Genomic DNA, 20180 nt, shown 5'->3' with positions numbered 1-20180 from the left:
GTTTTGGAGCAGAGTCATCAAGCTAAGAAGGTGTAAAGGCTTCATCGACTTAATTTGATGTCGAGAGCATACTTAGCTGACCAAACAGAAGGCTTAAGTTGAAGTTTTCATCTGTTTTTATCTTTAGCATAGCTAAACGAAGACAGGGAAATAGTTTCTACCCAAGGTAACAGCGCAAGAAATACCTACCTGAGCCAGGAGTGGCCTGCTAATGGCAGTGCTGGTGGGAGTTCCTACGCAGGTCTGGAAAGTCTGGAAAAGTATTAAAAATGAATTTGATCATTTCCAGGTCTTGAATAGTTTGGGAATTTGAAAAAATGTCTGGAAAAGTATGGAAAATGTTGCGGTTCAGGTCCGATACACACATAATTCTAGCTTTTATGTTGTTGTAGAGCCACTTTGAGTCCACAGATTCTGTTGATGTGAAGAATAATGTTCAGATAGAGGGACGCTCTTATTACCCAGCCGCTGTCAGCATGCTTTATATCAAATACCCACCAAAATCAAATCCAGTCAAGAGCATAGGGTCTGGGAAAAATATGGAATTTGAAAATGGAAACCGTGTAGGAACCCTGCCAATCATCTCACATATTCTGATATTTGTCGCTGTGAAGAACAGTCTTCATCTATACAGTAATATGACCTAGTTAGCAGGGGCAAGATGTCTATCTGCATAAATCATATTGAACACCAGACAAAATCTTCAAAACAAATCAAGGTCTGGAAAAAGTATGGAATTTTTTCACTGAAAATGTGTAGGAACCCTGAAATTACCACTATAACAGAAGAGAAAAGGGATAGGGACAAGGCAGAAGGAGCAGACTTCAGGATGACAGGGGCTTTTCTATTCAGCTTTTATTGAAACAAGCGATCTCGTGTTTCAGTGAACTGAAGTGCCAATCGAAAACCCCTTTCTCTACATTTGAACAAGTTCCTCTTTGGAAAAAAAACGAAATGTCAAACTATCTGTCGGTTGTTCCTTCAGGTTGCCCCATGGATCCCAGCCGGAGGAGGGCAGGGGACGTGCCGCCGTCTCGCTCCCACATCATCACACCTCGTGACAGCCCCGGTGGCTTCAGAGGGGGCAGCCTGTCCTCCAGCAACATCCTGCAACTCAATGGTGAGAGCTTTACCTCACATCCCGCTGAATTCTGTCTGTGTGTGTTTGTTTGTATCCGCACACAAATGCATTCATGTCTGTGTATTTATGTGCCAACATGTCAATTTACTTAACCTTCCTGAACTGTCCAGTTGCTTTCCTGTACTCACATTTCAGCGTGTGTGTCGGCACATGCTTATGTGTGTACGCATGCCAACTTGCAATCAGTGTCTTTCTTTTGGGCGGTGACCATGCTTCTGCCTTGATCATTTCAACCAGATCCATTTCACATTCTGTCTGTTGGCTCCACCACTGAACCACTCAATTTGCAGCCTAATTGAGCCTGCAGAAGCATCTCTGGTGGCTGGCCACAGCCCTGTTTGTGTTTTGTGTGTCTGTGTGTGTGTGTGCGTGCGTGCGTGTGTGTGCATGCGCATGCTCAGTCCAAGCAGAGGCACACAAACACACACACACACAGCCAGAGTTGTCAACGCCCTCACATAACGCCTAAAGAAAGAATGGCTGCAAGAGACAAATAACTGCTCATAATGATCTTGCTAAGTAGGCCTGGCTGGTCCAGAATTACACCGCTCTCTGAGGAGCAGTGCGTATAAACAAACCTTAGAAACAGCAACTACACGTTGATTAAGATCATGGACATGGGCGCACAAACCAACACGTACACGCACATTAAAAAAAAAACACATACAAAACACACAAGCATGCACAGGCTCACTACAAATCGGTTCCCCAAACTGTTGCAATAATTAATAAACAGCTCTTGATGCTGTGCAAACACAGTGCTCTGTTCCCTGCCTATCCCAGCCTGCAACCACCACAAATCACCTCAGTACTTGTGGAAAACACTACCCCCCCACCCACCACCACCACCACCACTCTCTCTTACACATAACACATTAAACCCCCTTCCCCTTGCCACCTCACCTTTCATGCCATTTAAACACACAATGCACCTAATTGCTTTCTCTGGACTCCAGTCGCTACAGCAAGCCATGCTGAACAGAGCGACTGTACTGTGTTCTCTGTGTGCGTATGTGTGTATCTGTGTGTGCATGCCAACGTGCACAGTTCCCTCGACTACTCTCTACCTCCCACTCCAGTCTGCCTGTGGCTCTGTAGGAAGCAGTGTACCCAGACGCTATCTGGTTAGGTGACTGGCAGTCGACCCAATGCCTCTTTGATAAGGAGGCATGGAAAAATGTCCGGGGATAAAGAGTGCTACTGCGAGAGGGAGTGGGAGAAAGGGGTAAGGGAGGGCGGGCGGTGGCTGGAAGAGGATTCGGGGGCTGAGGGAATGCCCATGTGTATATGTGTGTGTGCAGAAACGGGAGAAATCCATTACGCCTGGTTGATTATCGCCGAGGAGCAACAGAGTCGAGCAATATTCCGGCAAGGTCTTTAGATGAAAGAGGGCTACTTGACATGAGGCTCATGCCCCTCTGTGTTTCTTTCTCTCTTCTTCTCTATTTCTCTCTCTCTCTCTCCATCTCTGTCTCTCTCTGTCTCTATTCATTGATGTACCACTCACTATATTTCTCTACATTGCACTACTCCCTTCCTTCTGAGATTATATTTGTGGCCACTTTCAGTTAGGGGTTAGGTTTATCTTCCTTTTGATTTAAGGCTTGCCCTAACACGTACTCCATCACATGGAAACAAATGGAGCGGGGGGGGGGGGAAATATGGCTTGAGTGTTGCTCCTCAGGTTGGATAGCAAAAATATTATTTGAGCAGCTCTGGGTGTTAGGTTTGTTAATGTTTGAGTGTTGTTTAGAGTGCAAGATTAGGCAAATTTTCTTGTCAAAGCCTTTAAAGAGTATGGATAATTTGCATGATCCAATCCAAATAAGGATGGATTATTTAGTGACTGGTAGATGAATCAAGTATTTTAATGAGGTGTTCCAGTGCTGGCAGAGGATACATAGCAGTGGAGGGGAGAAATAGTCTGTCTTCCCTGCAGTCGGGGTTTGGCCCACTTGTAGTGGTGCCAGTTGTTTGACTGGACTGTTGTCTGTGTGCAAGCTGTTGCTGCTTGTACTCCAACAATACTTAATCTGTCAGCTCCTCTCCCTTGGACATTTGGTGGGTTTTTAGAACATATGGTCAAAATGGCAAAGCGATTAGATTTCGCTCTGCTCAGTAAATATATTCATGATTGCGGGCTGCTTCTCCTTTTTTGCAGCGAGGAACGTGGCGCGAGCACAGAGGCTGGAGACGGACGGGGATCTCGTGGCGTTCAGAAACCAGATCAAAGCTGACGCCTTAGCTCCCGGCAGACGCGACCGAGACGAGGCCGACGACGACGACGGCGGCCGGCGGCACAAGCTCAACCGCATGGCTGCCGTGCATCAGCGGGAGGGCGAGGAAGACGCGGAGAGCCGAGCTAAAGCGACTAAAGTCACGGTGAGGTCAAACTCTGCTCTTGAGCCAACAGGAAGCCGAGCGTTGCCGGCCTATCTCCAAAGCACAGCCGCCGTAGTCCGTCCGCGTGTGCCCGCTTGACTCAAATCTCAAATGGAACGCCGAGGCAAAGCAATAGCTTTTCATTCTGGCTCGGCATGCTGTGAAATACGTCTTGAGAGGCCCTTAGCGGCGGAGCGTCTCCCAGCCAGCCAGCCTGGCGGTGGTACAACACTGGTGGCGACGTGCCCTTCAACCCCGTGCGGTTTAGTGACTGTACAAGGAGGTGTTAATTGTTCCTCTACCTGGGGGCACATCTTGTACTTTCACCCATGGATGCACATGCTAAATGTGATTTTGGCTTTGGTGCATGTCTGCGTCGTGCACATTACACTTCCTCTGTTGAGACCTGTGTTTTAGTTTCACACCACCCTGACAGTCAATGCTATATGGAATAGAACTGAGTTTCAAGACATTGCTTTGGGCAGGAAGAAGGCTTTAGAGTAGCTGTGCAATTGAATTTGGATTTCACATTTACGAGCTGGTAGCCGTGACATGATTTGGACCGGGTTTATCCCCAGTTAGGCTGTCATACTCAAACGCAGTAGAGTTGTGTAAAATCCTGAAGTTACTATTTGTCAGACACTTTCCTTTAACACCCTGATCTTGAAAATGAATGTGTAGTAAAATAATGTGTATCAATCTACTTTGAATTGTACCCAATGTAATAATAAAAGGGTTGGAGGCCAGTGATTGATACCATAATAACCTAATGAATTCAGTCGCACCACATAGTTAACAAATTTGTGACAGGATATAGCTTTTATTATTAGTGTTTGGGTGCCGATTATGGTGCTTCCTGAAATTCTGGTTATATTGTTTGCAGGTTTGCAAACCTTTGTTTGTTGAGTATAACACTGTCCTTTTAAAAACATCTGCTCATATTTTCTTGACTGCCTTCTGCAGTGACATATAGACCGAAGGGGTTGGACTTTGCCATGTTCTGCACAAATGGCACATACTTTTTTTCAGCCTGGTCTCATGCAATTTTGTGAAATCAGCAACAGACAGTAGTTTGACATTGAAATAGCACAGTGGTGGTGGAGGTCATGCTGATGGATGGGTGGATACATTTACCTTCAACTCCAATGACCCAGGTTCAATTCCCAACTGAGTGAAGTTTTCATCTTCAGCAAACATCTTTCTTATTTAACCATGACAAAACCTTACCCTAACCAAAGTTTTAGTGGCCTAACCTCGACCACCAAATTTTTTTTAATTGCTTAACGTTAGCCCTAACCTTCACCGAAGTTGTTTTACTTGCCTAAATATAACCATTAGCTAACCTTTCACATTATAAACACATAAAAAATAGTGTGTGCAATTTGTGTTAGTATTAGTATACTGGAACGTCTTTTTTTTTTTACCCTTTACCGTCTCTTGGGGTGTCAGGGTCGGAGGAAGGAGCAAGCCCGGCTGGCCAGAGAGCTGCATCAGCTCAAGCCCTACCAGGAGCACAGCAAGGCGGACGGCATCGCCAACATGCTGAGCCAGGCCATCACCACCCAGCACCTGGTTTACGCCAGCCTGGGCTCCGCCGAGTACATGGAGTTTGTTCTGAAAAACCCCTTCAACGTCCCGCAGACGGTCACCGTCCACAGCGACGACCCAGAGCTCAGGTAAGGCTTGGGACACACTACAGGATTATTGGGCCTGATTTACACCAGATTTGCCCAATCCCCACCCGATATGAGGGGCCGTTTAGACCATAAAGAATTCTTGCTCTCACACACAGCATCATGCTCTCTCACACACACTACTGTTTTCTCTCACATACACTATCAATCTCTCACGCACGTCCTATCATACTCTCTCACCCACACTATCATAAGAGAGAGAGTATTGATAATGATAATGATGGTGTATGTGAGAGAGAATAGTAGTGTGTGAGAGAGAGTATGATAGAGTGTGTGAGAATGTATGCTAGTGTGTGTGAGACAACTCTTGAACAACTCACAGACTGCCAAAAGCCAATGATTTGACTGTGAGTTGAGTGTGTTTTGATTGGTGTCAGGTTGGTTCAGATGTCAGCAGCAGGATAATCTCTGTTATATTGTTGAATGTTTGATCCTATCCTATTTGTCTAGTGTGAGCATATTTACCACTGAGAGACAGCAAATTGGAGAAATCCGTTAAGTATGTGATGTGATGTGTTTTCAAAATCGGGTAGGATTGTAGAATTCTTCTAGTGTGTCTTCACAGCAACTGTGTGTTTGTGTGTGTGTGTGTGTACGTGTGTGTGTGGTGTATATGAAGGAATGGTCAAGTCAGATTTATTTATAGAGCACATTTCATACGGTGATGGAACCCAAAGTGTGCCCTAAACATGATGAAGAACAAAAACATCAGATATGAAACTGTTGAAAATATAAAAAGTATATAAGAACAGAATATTAGAAACGATGTGTGTGTGACCGTGTGTTTTATTTGTGGCTTTGTGAGTATCTGATTCGCATTTTGTTCACCGTATGATGAGTGTGTGTGAGGGTGTGTGCAAATGTGTGTTTGCCTGTGCTTGCCTTATTTAGTTATGAAATTAATTATATTCCCTGTTTTGAGGCGTCTTGTTTGTGTGCATGTATGTGTGGGTGGGTATGTGCGCTTGTGTGTGCGTGCATTATTTAGTGTTTCAATTTGTTTTATTGACTGTTTTGAGACATCTTGTTTGGGTGGGTGGGTCGGTGTGCGTGCATTATTTAGTGTCTGAATTTGTTTCATTCAGTTTCGAGACATCGTGTTTTTAATAAGTCTTTAAATTTGTTTTATTCAGTTTTGAGACAGTATGTGTGTCTGTGTTCGTGTATGAATAAATTAGATGCATTCTGATATTTTCAGTGCTATTAGCCACATTTTCAGCACTCCGTTTTTACATTTCGCTCTATTTGTCACACACATAGGCACACAGAACAAAGAACCAGTCCAGCTCCTGCAGCACCACAATCGATTGTCCTTGACATAGATGCAGGCATAATGCTGGCAAAATGCTAAATACCCCCTTTAATCCAAACATATCTGTCATTATGGCTAATGTAGCCAGGATCACTCGTTCTTGTTTTCCATTCAATGTTTGTTTCCCTCTGTTAGCACCGATGCTAATCCCCCCTTACCCATAGTCCTCTGTTATGGATTCCGCTCATGCCTGTGGTTTGGATTAACATACATCATGTTGATCGTGTTGATCAACAAAGGCTTGGAGTGCACCGCGGATGAATCATTATGGCATTAGCTCGGCCACCGGGCCTACCGGGTCTAATTGAGGATCAGCAATCACTACATCTGTCCTTTTCGCTTGCTCGGCTCGCTGGGGTCTTATTTTCTGACGAGGCGACGTGACACTTTCTACACCAAACTGTCTGCCGCCTCTTCCAAGAGCCAAGCAACGTGTAAATAAACAAGAAACCTCCTCCATTTGATACCTATTTACCACGCCGCCGTGGTTTTTCGAGAGCCAAATTCATGTCTGTCAGTCAGAATGAGACACTTCAGTCAACACCGGGACCAGGGTGGGAAATCAAAGGGAACCTCTGCCGCCGCTATTGTGGACTTCGTGGACCACCTGGCGGTAAACATGCTGGCGCTGGGATGCTGGGATGTAAGGAGGAAGAGAAAAGGAGGAGAGAGTTTTCACCATTTTCACATCGGCGAGTCATTTTTTTAAATCTACATTTAAATCTAAATTCAAATATTTGGGTAGGCAGCTTGCATTTTACACTGGATGATTTTGATGGATATTTGTTATCGATCAGATATTGGCGGTTGAAACGTAATGATAGCTTGATGTGGTAACGGCGTTAAAATACTTACTCCACGGGTCACCGGCCCACTTAGTCCTGCTGGTTTTGATAGTCTCCTCCAGTTAATTGTGGGATCCTGAAACGGTCTCCAAAACACCTGGATCCAAATGAGAAGCAAAACATTTGTGTGAAGACAGACACACAGCTCTCTCTGCATCCATCCATCAAAAACTGCCCATGATTAAATTCATTACAGCAAAGTGATTCCATTTGGGTTGGAACACAAACACCAGCAGTCACTGTGTAGTCGTCCGGAAAGTTTTCCACTGTGAAATTTTGGGTTGCCATCTCAATTACTAATTTAGTCAAGCTGAGCCAAGCGACTAAGTTTTGTGTTTGTTTTGTGGTGAATGGAGTTTGTGGAGCTCTGCTCATGGGAGGCAGAGATTAGCAATCAAAACCTAAGAAGGCTGTATTGCACTTCACTCTTTTCTGTCCGCTGATGACTGATGGGTCTGGTGCAGTGATTCTCAACCTTTTTCATATCAAGGACCCCTAATGTAGTCCACATTAGAGCCACGGACCCCCATTTTTACGAGATTTTGTCTCTTGGACCCAAATCTGAGAATATTTTTATTGTAAGATAAGATTTTGTCCAGAATTCCATGACTATTTGTATTGTAGGTAGAGAGATAACAGTGAAACTACGAATTCAAAACAGTCATTCTTCTACATTCTCTAATAATTGTGTTAACTTCTTGTAAATGAAATAATGGTGAAGTTTAACAATTCACCAATTTACTGGGGGCCCCCTGGAACCCCCTCAAGAACCCCTGGTGGTCCCCGGACCCCACGTGGACAAACCACTGGTCTGGTGGACACTGGGGGTTGTTCTTGGGGATGTGTTGGCTAATTGAATGTTATCCTTATGGAAAATACATAAAGATAACGATGTAAACGTTTGCAACGAGTGTTCCTTTAACACCCACAACCGGCAATGTGGGTGATACTGAGCAAGTTAACAAAGTTTGCCCAAACCGGGGGGAAACAAATCAGCAGCTAGCAGAGCCATTACTAAGCGTGCTCCCACAGTGACACTTACGCACTGCCCTCTGTTTACATCCAGGCCTGTGAACACCCCAGGCACCTTACTTAGCAACATAGTCTGAAAACAAATACTTCTGATATGAAATCTTGTTACCAAGGAAAACATTAAATAGGACTCGTCATTACCACTCCCGGGCAGCACACTTAGCCTCGTAGTTTGAAAATAAATTGTTTCGATATGAAATCTCGTTACCGAGGAAAACATGAAATAGAAACCTCACCGCCCACTACGTCAGTTTAGCTCGTCCTCCCTGATACGACTGTCAAACTGAAAGCAGAATGCGGTGACATATTGTTGGAGTTTAGAGGCCAGCAGACACAGATAATAAGAGAGGTGGTGCATTGCAGGAAGTGAAGGAGGAGAAATTGTGGCCAAAGAAACTGTATTGTATAGTATGTACTGTTGATTATGTGTTATTATACCACAGGTAGTTCCGACCAAGCAATCTGATTGGTCAACTAGACATTTAGAACGTGATCAAATCAGCATGACAGCACACCTAGCTGTACTCATCACTAAAAATATTACTCTGCCATATATTATCATACAATATATTTAAATATAACTCTGTTCAGCCTTGATGTTACCAGACGCTCTGGCATCCTCCATCAGCTGTGCCGGTGAGTCGGTGAAGTTCGCGGACGTAGCAGCTAAATCTGTCCATGGAAAGAAAAAAATTTTCAGCAGATATCTTAGTTACAACAAGATTGAGCTAGCAAGGCAGTTTTGTGTTTATATGTGTGGTATTTATTCAGTTTGGGAAATCCCACGATCTCTAGAAAGCATTAGCTCAAGTTGGCTGGCTGACTCAACAGGGACTAGAAATCGTCTCTGTTGCTAGGTCGTTACTAAGGCTCCCCTACTTGCTGGAGTAGTAAACTAGGTTCCATTACATAGGAGTCTACTGACGTGACTGATTGTTTTCCAGTTATTAGTCAGACCCCATGTATTTCCAGGGAAACGGTGATAACACTAGCAAAAAGTTTTTTATTTTGAGAGCGAATTGCCCCACAATATGAATACAATTTGATTATATCTTTTATTTTGTTGGTAACCGTTGTATAATCGCAATATTACACGAGAGGGTGAGCTTTACCGTCATTATTGGCATGACAGTGATGCGGTCAGGTCCGTAAGCATCACTGAAGTGCCAATAATGACGGTAAAGCTCACCCTCTCGTGTAATATTGCTTAATTATTGATTGCAAAATGAATTTCCCACCCTGACCGGGACACTATTAAACTTTGTTACTGTGTGTGATAAAAAACATTCTCACAAATCAAATCATGTTCTTTATTAAGAACTTAATTATCTCTATATTAGTAGAAGTGGAAGGCGTCTTATTGTGAAAATGTAGTTTTAAATGTGTGTCCCACAATCCTCTTCTCCTAAAATTAATTTGGATGATGTCACTAGGGTTAGACTGATATTGCATGGAGTGAGTGCACACCAAAGTGAACAAGATATTTCATTAATGATTTGACTTGGCCAGTACAGTTCAAGTGACAGTTATTACAGTTACTTTCTTCTGTGTTCTTCATAGATTAGTCAGTACATGGACTGCTGTGATACATGTTGATACATATCTTTTAATGATGCCAAGAATAAACATACTCTGATGGCGAATCGTGATCATTAATTAGGTCTATATGTAATTAACGCGAATGTGCCATGGGAATATACAGAATCCACTGGTTGTGCTTGTTTGATAAGCGACATGACATCTTTTATTTATTTATTTTTTTTCACACCAAACTGCCTGCCGCCTCTTCCAAGAGACAAGGATTGTGCAAACAAACAAGCAACCTCCTCCGTTTGATGCGCTTGCCCGCTGTACCCCCGTTATGAACTACGGCTGGGTCAGCGCACTGAGGCAACGCTCCACTGTTTTTTCCTCATCAATATTTCAGCCAGTGTTTGACAAGGAGGCTTCTTGAGGACGCAAACCAGGGCCTGCAGTTGCCCCGTTTTCTCCTCCGCAAAACAAGCTGGAAAAAAAACAAGATTGAACCACAACCTGAAATCCGAAGTCGGAGCTTTGAGAGGAGAGCGCTTGGAGAAAGGCTTGGCGAGCTCTAGCTTTGATGTTGTTTCCTTTTTTTTTTTTTGCTGCAGTGATTTCCAGCCCAAAGGCTCCTCTTGACGGAGAGAACACGTTCGCTACCTGTTGCCATCCATTTTGCATGGCTACGCTTTACGCTTGGCCTCACCGGGACCCACGCCAGCCCATGGCTGCCGGCGAGCAGAGGGGAAGCTGGGATAGCTCTGTAGTACCTCAGCTACTTTCCTGCAGAGATTTCTCTTTCTCTCTTATCTCTCTCCCTCTCTCTCTCTCTCTCTCTCTCGCAATCTGTCTACCCCTCTTCTGTTGCGTGATTTCTCAACTCCTTGTTCATTCAGCTTTCCCTCTTGATGTTCCTATCATTGTCCGTATCTTTGCTACTTTTTTTCCCCTTTTGCCCCCCTACCTTTCTCAAGTACCAACATCTCATGTTGTTTCATCTGTGCTGCCTCCCTACAGTTGGAGGAGTACCCCCCCCACCACCACCACCACCACCCCCCCCCAACACACACACACACACACACACACACACTCTTTGTTCTCATAATAAGCTCCATGCAAAGTTGTTTGATCCCGGCGGACAGGTGAGAACCTCCAACTAAGGTTCAGTGAATTGACTTGAATTCTCCATCTCCTATTGAGAGAAATTCCCCTCTCCATGCCCATGGGGTGGAACCTTTGAAGTTTAAAGCAGCACTTCCCTTTATGCATTTGTGTGTGAAATTTTTGCACTGAAAGAAAGGGGAAAGAGAGTGGATGAGGGAAAAAAAATGACTTCCTTCTGTTAGAATGTGTTATCTTTTCCTGTTGCTTTCTCCCTGGAAATCCATTTGATGGGGATTGAGGGGGGCTTACGTTGACCTCTATACCCTTTTATGAAAGCTGCTGTCAGTAATTGAAAGCCAAGCATTGTGATCTGTGCATTGACTGTAGACCTTTGAAAGTTGGCTTGCTTCTAATTTTGGCCATACAGTCAACTTTACATAGCTAGAAATCACTGTTTTCTATAAAAGTACGGAAGAGGATTAGGGCCACATGTGAAATGTATTTGAGTCCTGAGTTTAAAGTGAGTTGGTGAGTTGAGATTTGTATAAAGGAGCATTTTACCACTGACTGCCATCGCCAGGAAGAAGGATTACTCCTTCCCACTAATTTAGCATGTCACACTAATTGATACACAGCTCCATTGAGAATCAATAGGAAATTATTTTTGAGAATAAGGGATTGTGGTTCAATGAAATGTCAATTCTGAAAAATTTATTTGCACTACTTGCTGCCCCCCATCCCCACCCCCCGCCCACAGGGCATTTTGTAGGAATAAGTGGTGAAGCAGTTCTAAACCTGGTGAAGGCTGTTTATGTGCACCTTCGGTAACCCACTCTCGCATATTTCTCTATCTCTGTACCCAAAGTAAAATGTAAAAAAGTACTTTACTACCTTGAGCTTTTGCAGAACACAAAAACCAATGGGGAAACAGAATTAAATGTTTAGCTATGTCAGTATCCCAGATAATAACAGAATGTCCCAGGTGCCTCATCCAGGTTTCTCATAGCCGAGATAAGAGGTTTTCCGGGTTATTGTGTGGTTATTGTGTGCCAGCTCATATAAACAGAATACTTAAGTATCCTGAATATTAGTCAAATTCAAATGTAGCCACAGTTCTCTCCAGCACCAATACAGGAAGCCCTTCTATTATTGCTTTGGGTTCCCCAAGCATTCCTTTCTCCATCTCACTGATATTTTTGTGTTTGCATTTGTGAGAAAATAATGACTCACTCTGAAGTTTGCCATCCGCTCAGCTTCACCGAAGGACACCAGCAGGATCCCACTAGTCATCGCTCCTTCCCTCAGCCATATAGTGAAGGAGTCACTGTAGCAGCTATGAAGTTTGCAAACACTATCGCAGCAAAAATGTTTTCTGTTGCCTCTCGTAGGAGGCAACAGAAACAACGACAGGGCCTTTTTTTGCTGCGATAGTGTTGTGAAAGAATCCTTTTTCTCCTCAAATGAAAAGTAAATCCAGGCTGTACAGTATCACATCTAATGACCCTAAACCCGCCATGCTTATTTTTTTGCTGCGATAGTGTTGTGAAAGAATCCTTTTTCTCCTCAAATGAAAAGTAAATCCAGGCTGTACAGTATCACATCTAATGACCCTAAACCCGCCATGCTTATTTTTGTTGACCTCCTCCCCCACCACCAGTTTGGAGCAAGTCTGGAGAAAGTTTGGAGAAAGTCTGGAGCAAGTCTGGAGAAGGTTTGTAGAAAGTCTGAAGAACGTTTGGAGCAAGTCTGGAGAAGGTTTGGAGAAAGTCTGGAGCAAGTCTGGAGAAGGTTTGGAGAAAGTCTGAAGAACGTTTGGAGCAAGTCTGGAGAAGGTTTGGAGAAAATCTGGAGCAAGTCTGGAGAAGGTTTGGAGAAAGTCACGAGAAAGTTTGGAGAAAGTCGAGAACGTTTGGAGAAAGCCTGGAGAACGTTTGGAGAAAGTCTGGAGAACGTTTGTAGAAAGTCTGAAGAACGTTTGGAGCAAGTCTGGAGAAGGTTTGGAGAAAGTCTGGAGCAAGTCTGGAGAAGGGTTGGAGAAAGTCTGAAGAACGTTTGGAGCAAGTCTGGAGAAGGTTTGGAGAAAGTCTGGAGCAAGTCTGGAGAAAGTCACGAGAAAGTTTGGAGAAAGTCTGGAGAATGTTTGGAGAAAGCCTGGAGAACGTTTGGAGAAAGTCTGGAGAACCTTTGTAGCAAGTCTGGAGAAGGTTTGGAGAAAGTCTGGAGCAAGTCTGGAGAAGGTTTGGAGAAAGTCACAAGAAAGTTTGGAGAACGTTTGGAGAAAGTCTGAAGAACGTTTGGAGCAAGTCTGGAGAAGGTTTGGAGAAAGTCTGGAGCAAGTCTGGAGAAGGTTTGGAGAAAGTCACGAGAAAGTTTGGAGAAAGTCTGGAGAACGTTTGGAGAAAGCCTGGAGAAAGTTTGGAGAAAGTTTGGAGCAAGTCTGGAGAAAGTCTGGAGGAAGTTTAGAGATAGTTTGGAGAAAGTGTGTCACAATGTGGACAGAATACAGACAACGAGCACGCATAGACCCAGGTGTGAATGCAAAGGATATCATCGGATTGTTCATTAGGCTAATCGCTGATTTTATTCATTTCTTCTCGGTGGTATTTATTTAATCCTTTCTTCAAAAACACAAATATCTTTTGATTGGCCCAACTTAATTTCCCCAGTGATTGTGCGTCTTGCTGTGAAAATGTAAATGCAAAACATGTTTGATTGAAGCTAATCTTGACTCAATGTTGTGTTATTGAAAATGAGTGATTGACATAATTAACTTAACTAAAAACCTATACTTTATATAACAGCATAATACTGATGTTTACTGCCACCTTAAATAGCTCTGCTGTTCCAAGACATTTGCATTGATTAATCCTCCTTCAACTTTCAATAGAGCCTTACTTTTGAAATAATAAAATAAGTATTCAGTAATACATTTGAGTAATAATTGAGTAATACTCAAGTGGAGTATTACAAATTGAGTAATACTTTTAATACTTTTAAGTCATACTTTTCTTGAATAACAAGCCCAGCTGTGATCCTGGACGGAGCCTTTAAAGATACAGACGAACCTGCATTTATCTTCCTCGTGTTCTTCTTACCCCCCCCCCCCCCCCCCCCCCCCAGTGTCATCACCGACACGGAGGAATGGCGGTACTTCAAGGCGTTAACCAAAACACCCACCCCGCTGGAGGAGAACATGTTCCACCTGGAGGAGGGCGTCCCGGGGCCCAGGGTTTACCTCCGGCCCAAGGAGAGCATCCACATCCCCCTGAAATACCAGAGCTTCCTCTGCGACCACACCATGGCCCTTCAGGTACGGTGGCTCCCATCGGTTATCGTTGATGAGTGGGTTAGGCCAGTAAGAGACACAAAATCAAGTACTGGAGAATTTGGGTTTGACCAAGATGGGTTTAAAGGCTGATGCTAATATTTTGCGCTCATAATCATCAGTTTCTTTAAATTTGACCTTTTTCGTGCCACAAATGGACAAATATTTGGTGCTTCCCCCAGAATCGTATTCTTGTCAGTGTGGAATAGCCTCTGAAACAACGTTTAGATCATTATGGAACCCAGCTAATGAAACTCTTTTAGGGTTTGCAGCTCTTTAAGGCAAGGTTCAATGGTAGGGGATACATTATTGTCTTTAAATGAAGAATTCATTTAGAAAAAAACATCATTGAACAATCAAGTGAACAAAATAAAATGTGCAAAGAAAATAAAGTTACATTCTAGGTTTTACAGGTTTTTATGTAGCTGTAGTTATGGAGGAACCTCCATTATATCGGTGGTGGACGACACTGACTGACTGATTTCCAATATTTAATAAAAACCCAATATCATCTCAACATATTGTCAAACCCATACATCGGTCTAACCCTTACTTTGCTAAAATCCCTTTGATTTCTGTAAAAGCCATGTTGTAAGAATGGTAATTATTGGAACGGTCTCCATCGCCAGAGAAGAAAGATTGACTCCCACCTTTGAATTTATGATATCACACCAACGCACAGCTCCATTGAGTATCATTCGGAAATGATTTTTGAGAATAAGGGATTGGGGTTCAATGAAATGTCAATTTTTCAAATTGATTTGCACTGTGCATTTCGGTAGAAGAACACTGTGGGAATAAAAGGGGAAGCAGTGATTAAAGTTGACATTTCATTGAAATAAATGTCGCTTCGGGATAGCCGGGTATTCCCCATAAACCTGAAGGATTAACCGTAGTTTATCTATTCCAAGGGCAAATTATGCATATGAGATAGGCAACCCATTCATTCATTTGATGTGGTAGGCGCTATAAGGACGGTTCAAGATAAATGTCATTTACATAGGCTTTGCTCTTATCTCCGATACATGACTGCCGTTTTTTGCCCTTTGGTTATAAGCAGCTGTTTATCATTTACATTCATGTTCCAGTTGTCTTGAATGATGGGTAGATGTAATTTATATATGTTTTTTTCTTTGCACGTGTTTGATAGATAATCCATTTTGATAGCCGTTTGGTTTCTTATCAAAACCTCACAGGGACCCAGCTTCCTACCTATGGGCAGAAGTTCTCAGATGGCTAAGAAGAATCCGTCCAATATCGTGTTGGCCAAGACCATCAAGGTATGGAGCGCTGCTTCTGCTTCATCTCCTATTTTCTGTTTTCTGGACCATCTTCACCACCTCCTCTAGTGTTCTGGTGCTCAATCCATAGTTTGTTTGTCTTCAGGCTGGAATTATAGTAAACAATGGATCTGGGTTGCAATGAGGATGTAGGTTTTCCTTCCTACAGTAAGAACCTCCTACCTCCTAGCGGTTTTTATGTTTCAAATTTAGATCCATTTTTTTTTTCATGCAGAATGAGAAAAGAATAATCTAACCTGCCTTTTTGCTAAATTATGTGAGCAAAAAATTACCATTGGAGTCGCTGGTTATTTGAATGTAGGCTGTTTTTTACTACTCCTGGCATATCAGTCTTAGGCCTGTATCTGATGCTGGTGGTGTGCAGAGCAGTCAAACAAAAAAAATAATATCTTGAAGGAAAGCAAATCCAAGGCACTCTTCCTGAAATACTTAAAAGCCTTTAATCCATTGGCTGATACAGTGAAAAAGCATGTTTTGGCGTTGGCCTTGAGCAGAACATACACCTTAGTCTTCTAGTAGATTTTCACTGGATATACCCAAATGTAGCACTCTCTACCTTGTTGTGCAGCTTAAAAGTCAATATTCATTACAGATTCTATTTCTTTTAATATGTAGTCAGTTTATCCATGGAATTGTGACTGATTTTGTTAAATACAGCCACCAATATAAACAGAAATCAATTATAATGGGAGGAAAAAAATGAATTAATGCCTTTTCTTCTTTTAAAGACCCTATCCTCATATATCTTCCATCCGTTTGACACCACTAACTGTGATGTATACTCTGAATTTACCTCAGAAAGATATGTGTCCACCTATAAAGCGGAGGGCAAACCCACCTAACCTTTATTACGCAAATAAAAAGCTTTGTAAATTGAGTTTCGGCGGGTTTACCCTGAACTACATCCCTGAATTTAATATCACACACACACACACACACACACACACACAGCCCTCTGAGGAGTGGCAGTGCGCCGCCTCCTCCCTCCCCTCCCTCCCACACAGCCACAGCGCCGACAAAAAGAAGACTTTGAAGTGTCAACTATTTCAAAAAGTTACACTCGCTCGACAACTTTGTCAAGCAAAATTATATGCTGAAAATCACTTTTATCTTCCTGAACATTGTTTGTCTTCTCCAACTGGCAAATGTCAAAGCGCGAGAGTTAAACTATCTCCGATCGGAGGACGGCCCGACGCGTCTGGCTAATCTACTTTAAATGAACCGTGCATACATTACTCTGAGAGTTATTTTTCCATTTAATGCGCTTGGTCATGCGTTCATAATATGTTACCAGAAGCTTGGAGGAGGGGGGGAAACAACGGACGGGCTTGTTTGGATGTGCTGTAGAGACAGTGTGCTCCACATCTCCTCTAGAGCAGTGATTCTCAACCTTTTTCACCCCTAATTTAGTCCACATTAGAGCCACAGTAGGACCCCTATATGATGACATTTTGTCTCTCAGACCCAAATCAAATCTATTTTTATTGTTAGATATGATTTTGTCCAGAATTCCATGACTATCTGTATTGTTAGTAGAGAGATAACAGTGAAACTATGAGCAAAACAGTCATTCTTCTACATTCTCTAATTGTGTTAACGTCTTGTAAATGAAATAATGCTGAAGTTTAGCAATTCATCAATTTGCTGGGGACCCCTTGGAACCCCCTCAAGGACCCCCGGTGGTCCCCGAACCCCACGTTGAGAACCACTGCTCTTAGAGGAGGCAATGCATTTTGTAGCCCCTGTAGCCTACAGCCATCAAAATTAACTTCTGTTCTTTATGAATTTCTCCTCTCTCTTTACAGACATTTATCTAGGTTAGCATTATTGGCACAGCCTTTTTTGTCGCTAAAAACAAGCCATCCAGCAGTTTTCTCTCAAACCACCACCTCCACGCTAACTCGCCCTGCCACGATCCTGCTGTTCACGTCGAGCACGATCCCCCGAAGCGCTCGCCTGTTACACGGGGTGACGCAATATCTGCCGATCTGCCAGGCCCGGCGTGTCCGCCTACTGTAAGCGCGTGTGTCAGCCTGCTCTGAGCCGGAATCCTGTCAAGAGGTCGGAGAGGTCAGGTCTGGATCAAATCCGTGTCACGCTAAAAACTGACAAGCCCCCCCCCACCCCCCAAACAGCCAGAGCTGTCAGGATGCCAGCGCTGGCTCCGCTGTCAGTCAGCGGCGCACATCACCAGAGCCAGAGACGGGCCGCTCCTGCATGACAGCATGGGCCCGTAAATCTTGACACATCCACGATTTGGACATTTTTGTTTGTCAGGGCTCGAGTTTTGGGACTAAGAATGGGAAGGTGACCTGCAAAATGTGCTGATTTCCCGCTCAGGAAATTGTGTCATCTGTCATGTAACCAGTGGAACTAGTCCATACCCGGGGATGCGCGCCCCCACAACTCTGTGCAGACTTGCCAAAATGGAAAAATCAGCTTTGTCAGTCCCTGCCTATGCCAACGCCCATGTGCAGTTTCAGATTGATTGGCCAACCCATTGAGGAGCAAAATGGATGCAGACAGACAGACGGACAGAGTTTTCCTCATTTTATAGTAGTATAACCAACCAGCCAGTTGCCATCGGATTACCTGCTTTTGATCTCTAATTCTCATTCGGCCCCATGGCCTTCTCCCTAGCCTCTCTCGCTTGTTCTGTTTGCCATGATTTTATTAATATTTAAAAGGGTTTTATTCACTGTCTTATTCATTGATAGTGTAGTGTTTCTTTTGTTTTTTGTGCATCTCGTTTACTATGTAAAGCGTCTGAGTATTTAGAAAATCTCTATACAAATGAAATGTATTATTATTGTTACTTTGCTGCCATAATCCATAGAATATGCACTTAAACGAAAAACAATTTGCTGACTATAATTTGAATTTGAATAGTGTTTTTCACATCCGCATCAAGTGTCCACCATCTTTTTAAGCGGTTTACAATTGTCTCCTTGTGTCAGATTACACAGTCTAACTGTCTTCTTCCCTTCAAACATGGTTAGATAAGCAGGTACTCTTTAGTCTCTTTACTCTTTAAAGTATGTAATCTGGTAGTAACTCTTTTCCTGAATCCAGATTACTGTAATCCAGTTACATGTAACCTGTTACTCCTCAACCCCGTCTAGAGCTACTGTATGTCCATATTATATCATGTAAGTTGGCCCAGCAAACATTGGTTTATGATGGGTTAGCAATTATCCCATGTTAGCATATGTTGCTGTGTGTATATACAGGCTGTCATATATAACGATGTAATTAGCGCATACGTATGAATACATTTGTGTTCATTTACAGAGATCCTGGGGGCTATTTTAATGCAGCAGACTTCAAAGCTTATTCAGTTGGTCTGTGGGGGGTTCAGTAGTCGGATTGAAGCCAACTTTTATATTCTACTGAGCAGCTCCATCATCTCTGGTGAATTTTTTAATCAAACTCAACTTCTTAAAGGCTGCTTTTTCAAAACTTCTATATGTTGTTCAGAGCTGAAATGCCTGAGAAAAAAAAAACACAACATGGCAATATCACGGCTGTATTTCTCTAAAGAGTTAAGGAATTAGAGTTTAGGTATTCTCTGAATGTGTTATGCTTCCCATAGCCACAGGGCCCAGTATTCTTTGAAGGTCTCACACACACACACGCACACACACACAGCACTGACAGCACAGTACTGGTTAGAGACAGGAAGAGTACAGCAGTTATCTTGTCCCAGACCATGTAGTTGAGCCGTGGCCTGGTGCCAGCAGAGGCAGGCACATCGGTCTTGCTCTGGATGTAGCATCTTGTTTTAGTCAGAATCTAGAGTTACACGGACCAATATTGGCCTTTTAATAAAAATCAGATATCGACCAGTCAGTGTCACCCACCTCTGATATGATGGAGCTTTCTCCCTGCCAGTCTGTATGTTTTTATTATCATTATTTCTTTATCAGATGTCTGACCAGGGAAATCATTCCAGTGTGGTGTGGGAGGACTTTCCTTCACAGCTTCAGGCGTCTGCAGTGAAACCTGCCTCACTATGACTTGAGGAGCGCTGACCCACCTTCATTAGTGTGGCTTTCAGTGGAGAGTTTTTAGTGTCCCGCGATGCTCTGTGCTGCTTCAGAGGCTTTCCCCGACCCTGCCAAGAGGAAAACTCCGGGGGACACACCGAATCCTTGAAATGTTTTTGGCATGAGAAAATTTAAAGACGGTGAACGACGGAATAAAGTCATGTCAATCAGAAGCTTCAGGTCTGTCTGTCAGCCTGGCGAACGGCAGCAGTAACTGGTATTGGCTGCCAGTCAGTGCCATCAAAGCGTAAAGCAGTGTGAAGTAGCCAGCTGGCTACTGTCAGGCTACTGGGCACCTCATTAACCACGCATACTGTCAACTAATCAGAGCATGTTGACCAATAATTAATTCAAATCTGGGTATATTTGACATCATTTACACTGGGAAGTAGACTGATGGTTCCAATATTAAAGTGGTAATCCTCAAGATCATGTTTTTTTTTTTTTTTTTTGTCTCCATCTTTGGTGCTCAGCTTC

The 20180-nt window shown here is 43.3% G+C and overlaps 1 protein-coding gene across 1 annotated transcript in view; it reads left to right on the top strand.

The window, feature by feature from the left end:
• Positions 1-954: 954 nt before the first annotated feature.
• The window catches only part of LOC139663302 (nephrocystin-4-like), a 31474-nt gene continuing 12248 nt past the window's right edge, over positions 955-20180 (top strand). The window contains exons 1-6 of the mRNA XM_071541936.1: positions 955-1120; positions 3303-3354; positions 3397-3598; positions 5033-5199; positions 14152-14341; positions 15553-15636. Of these exons, the coding sequence (XP_071398037.1) occupies positions 955-1120; positions 3303-3354; positions 3397-3598; positions 5033-5199; positions 14152-14341; positions 15553-15636 (861 nt within the window). The remainder of the gene's footprint in view (positions 1121-3302; positions 3355-3396; positions 3599-5032; positions 5200-14151; positions 14342-15552; positions 15637-20180) is intronic.

This window comes from Centroberyx affinis, unplaced genomic scaffold, assembly GCF_046629955.1.
Source record: "Centroberyx affinis isolate AG114_WGS23_722 - 3 ecotype Tasmania unplaced genomic scaffold, CSIRO-AGI_Caff_v1 ptg003975l_1, whole genome shotgun sequence".
NCBI lineage: Eukaryota > Metazoa > Chordata > Actinopteri > Beryciformes > Berycidae > Centroberyx > Centroberyx affinis.
Note: the sequence above shows the minus strand (reverse complement) of the source record. Positions and strands in the feature narration are given on the sequence as shown.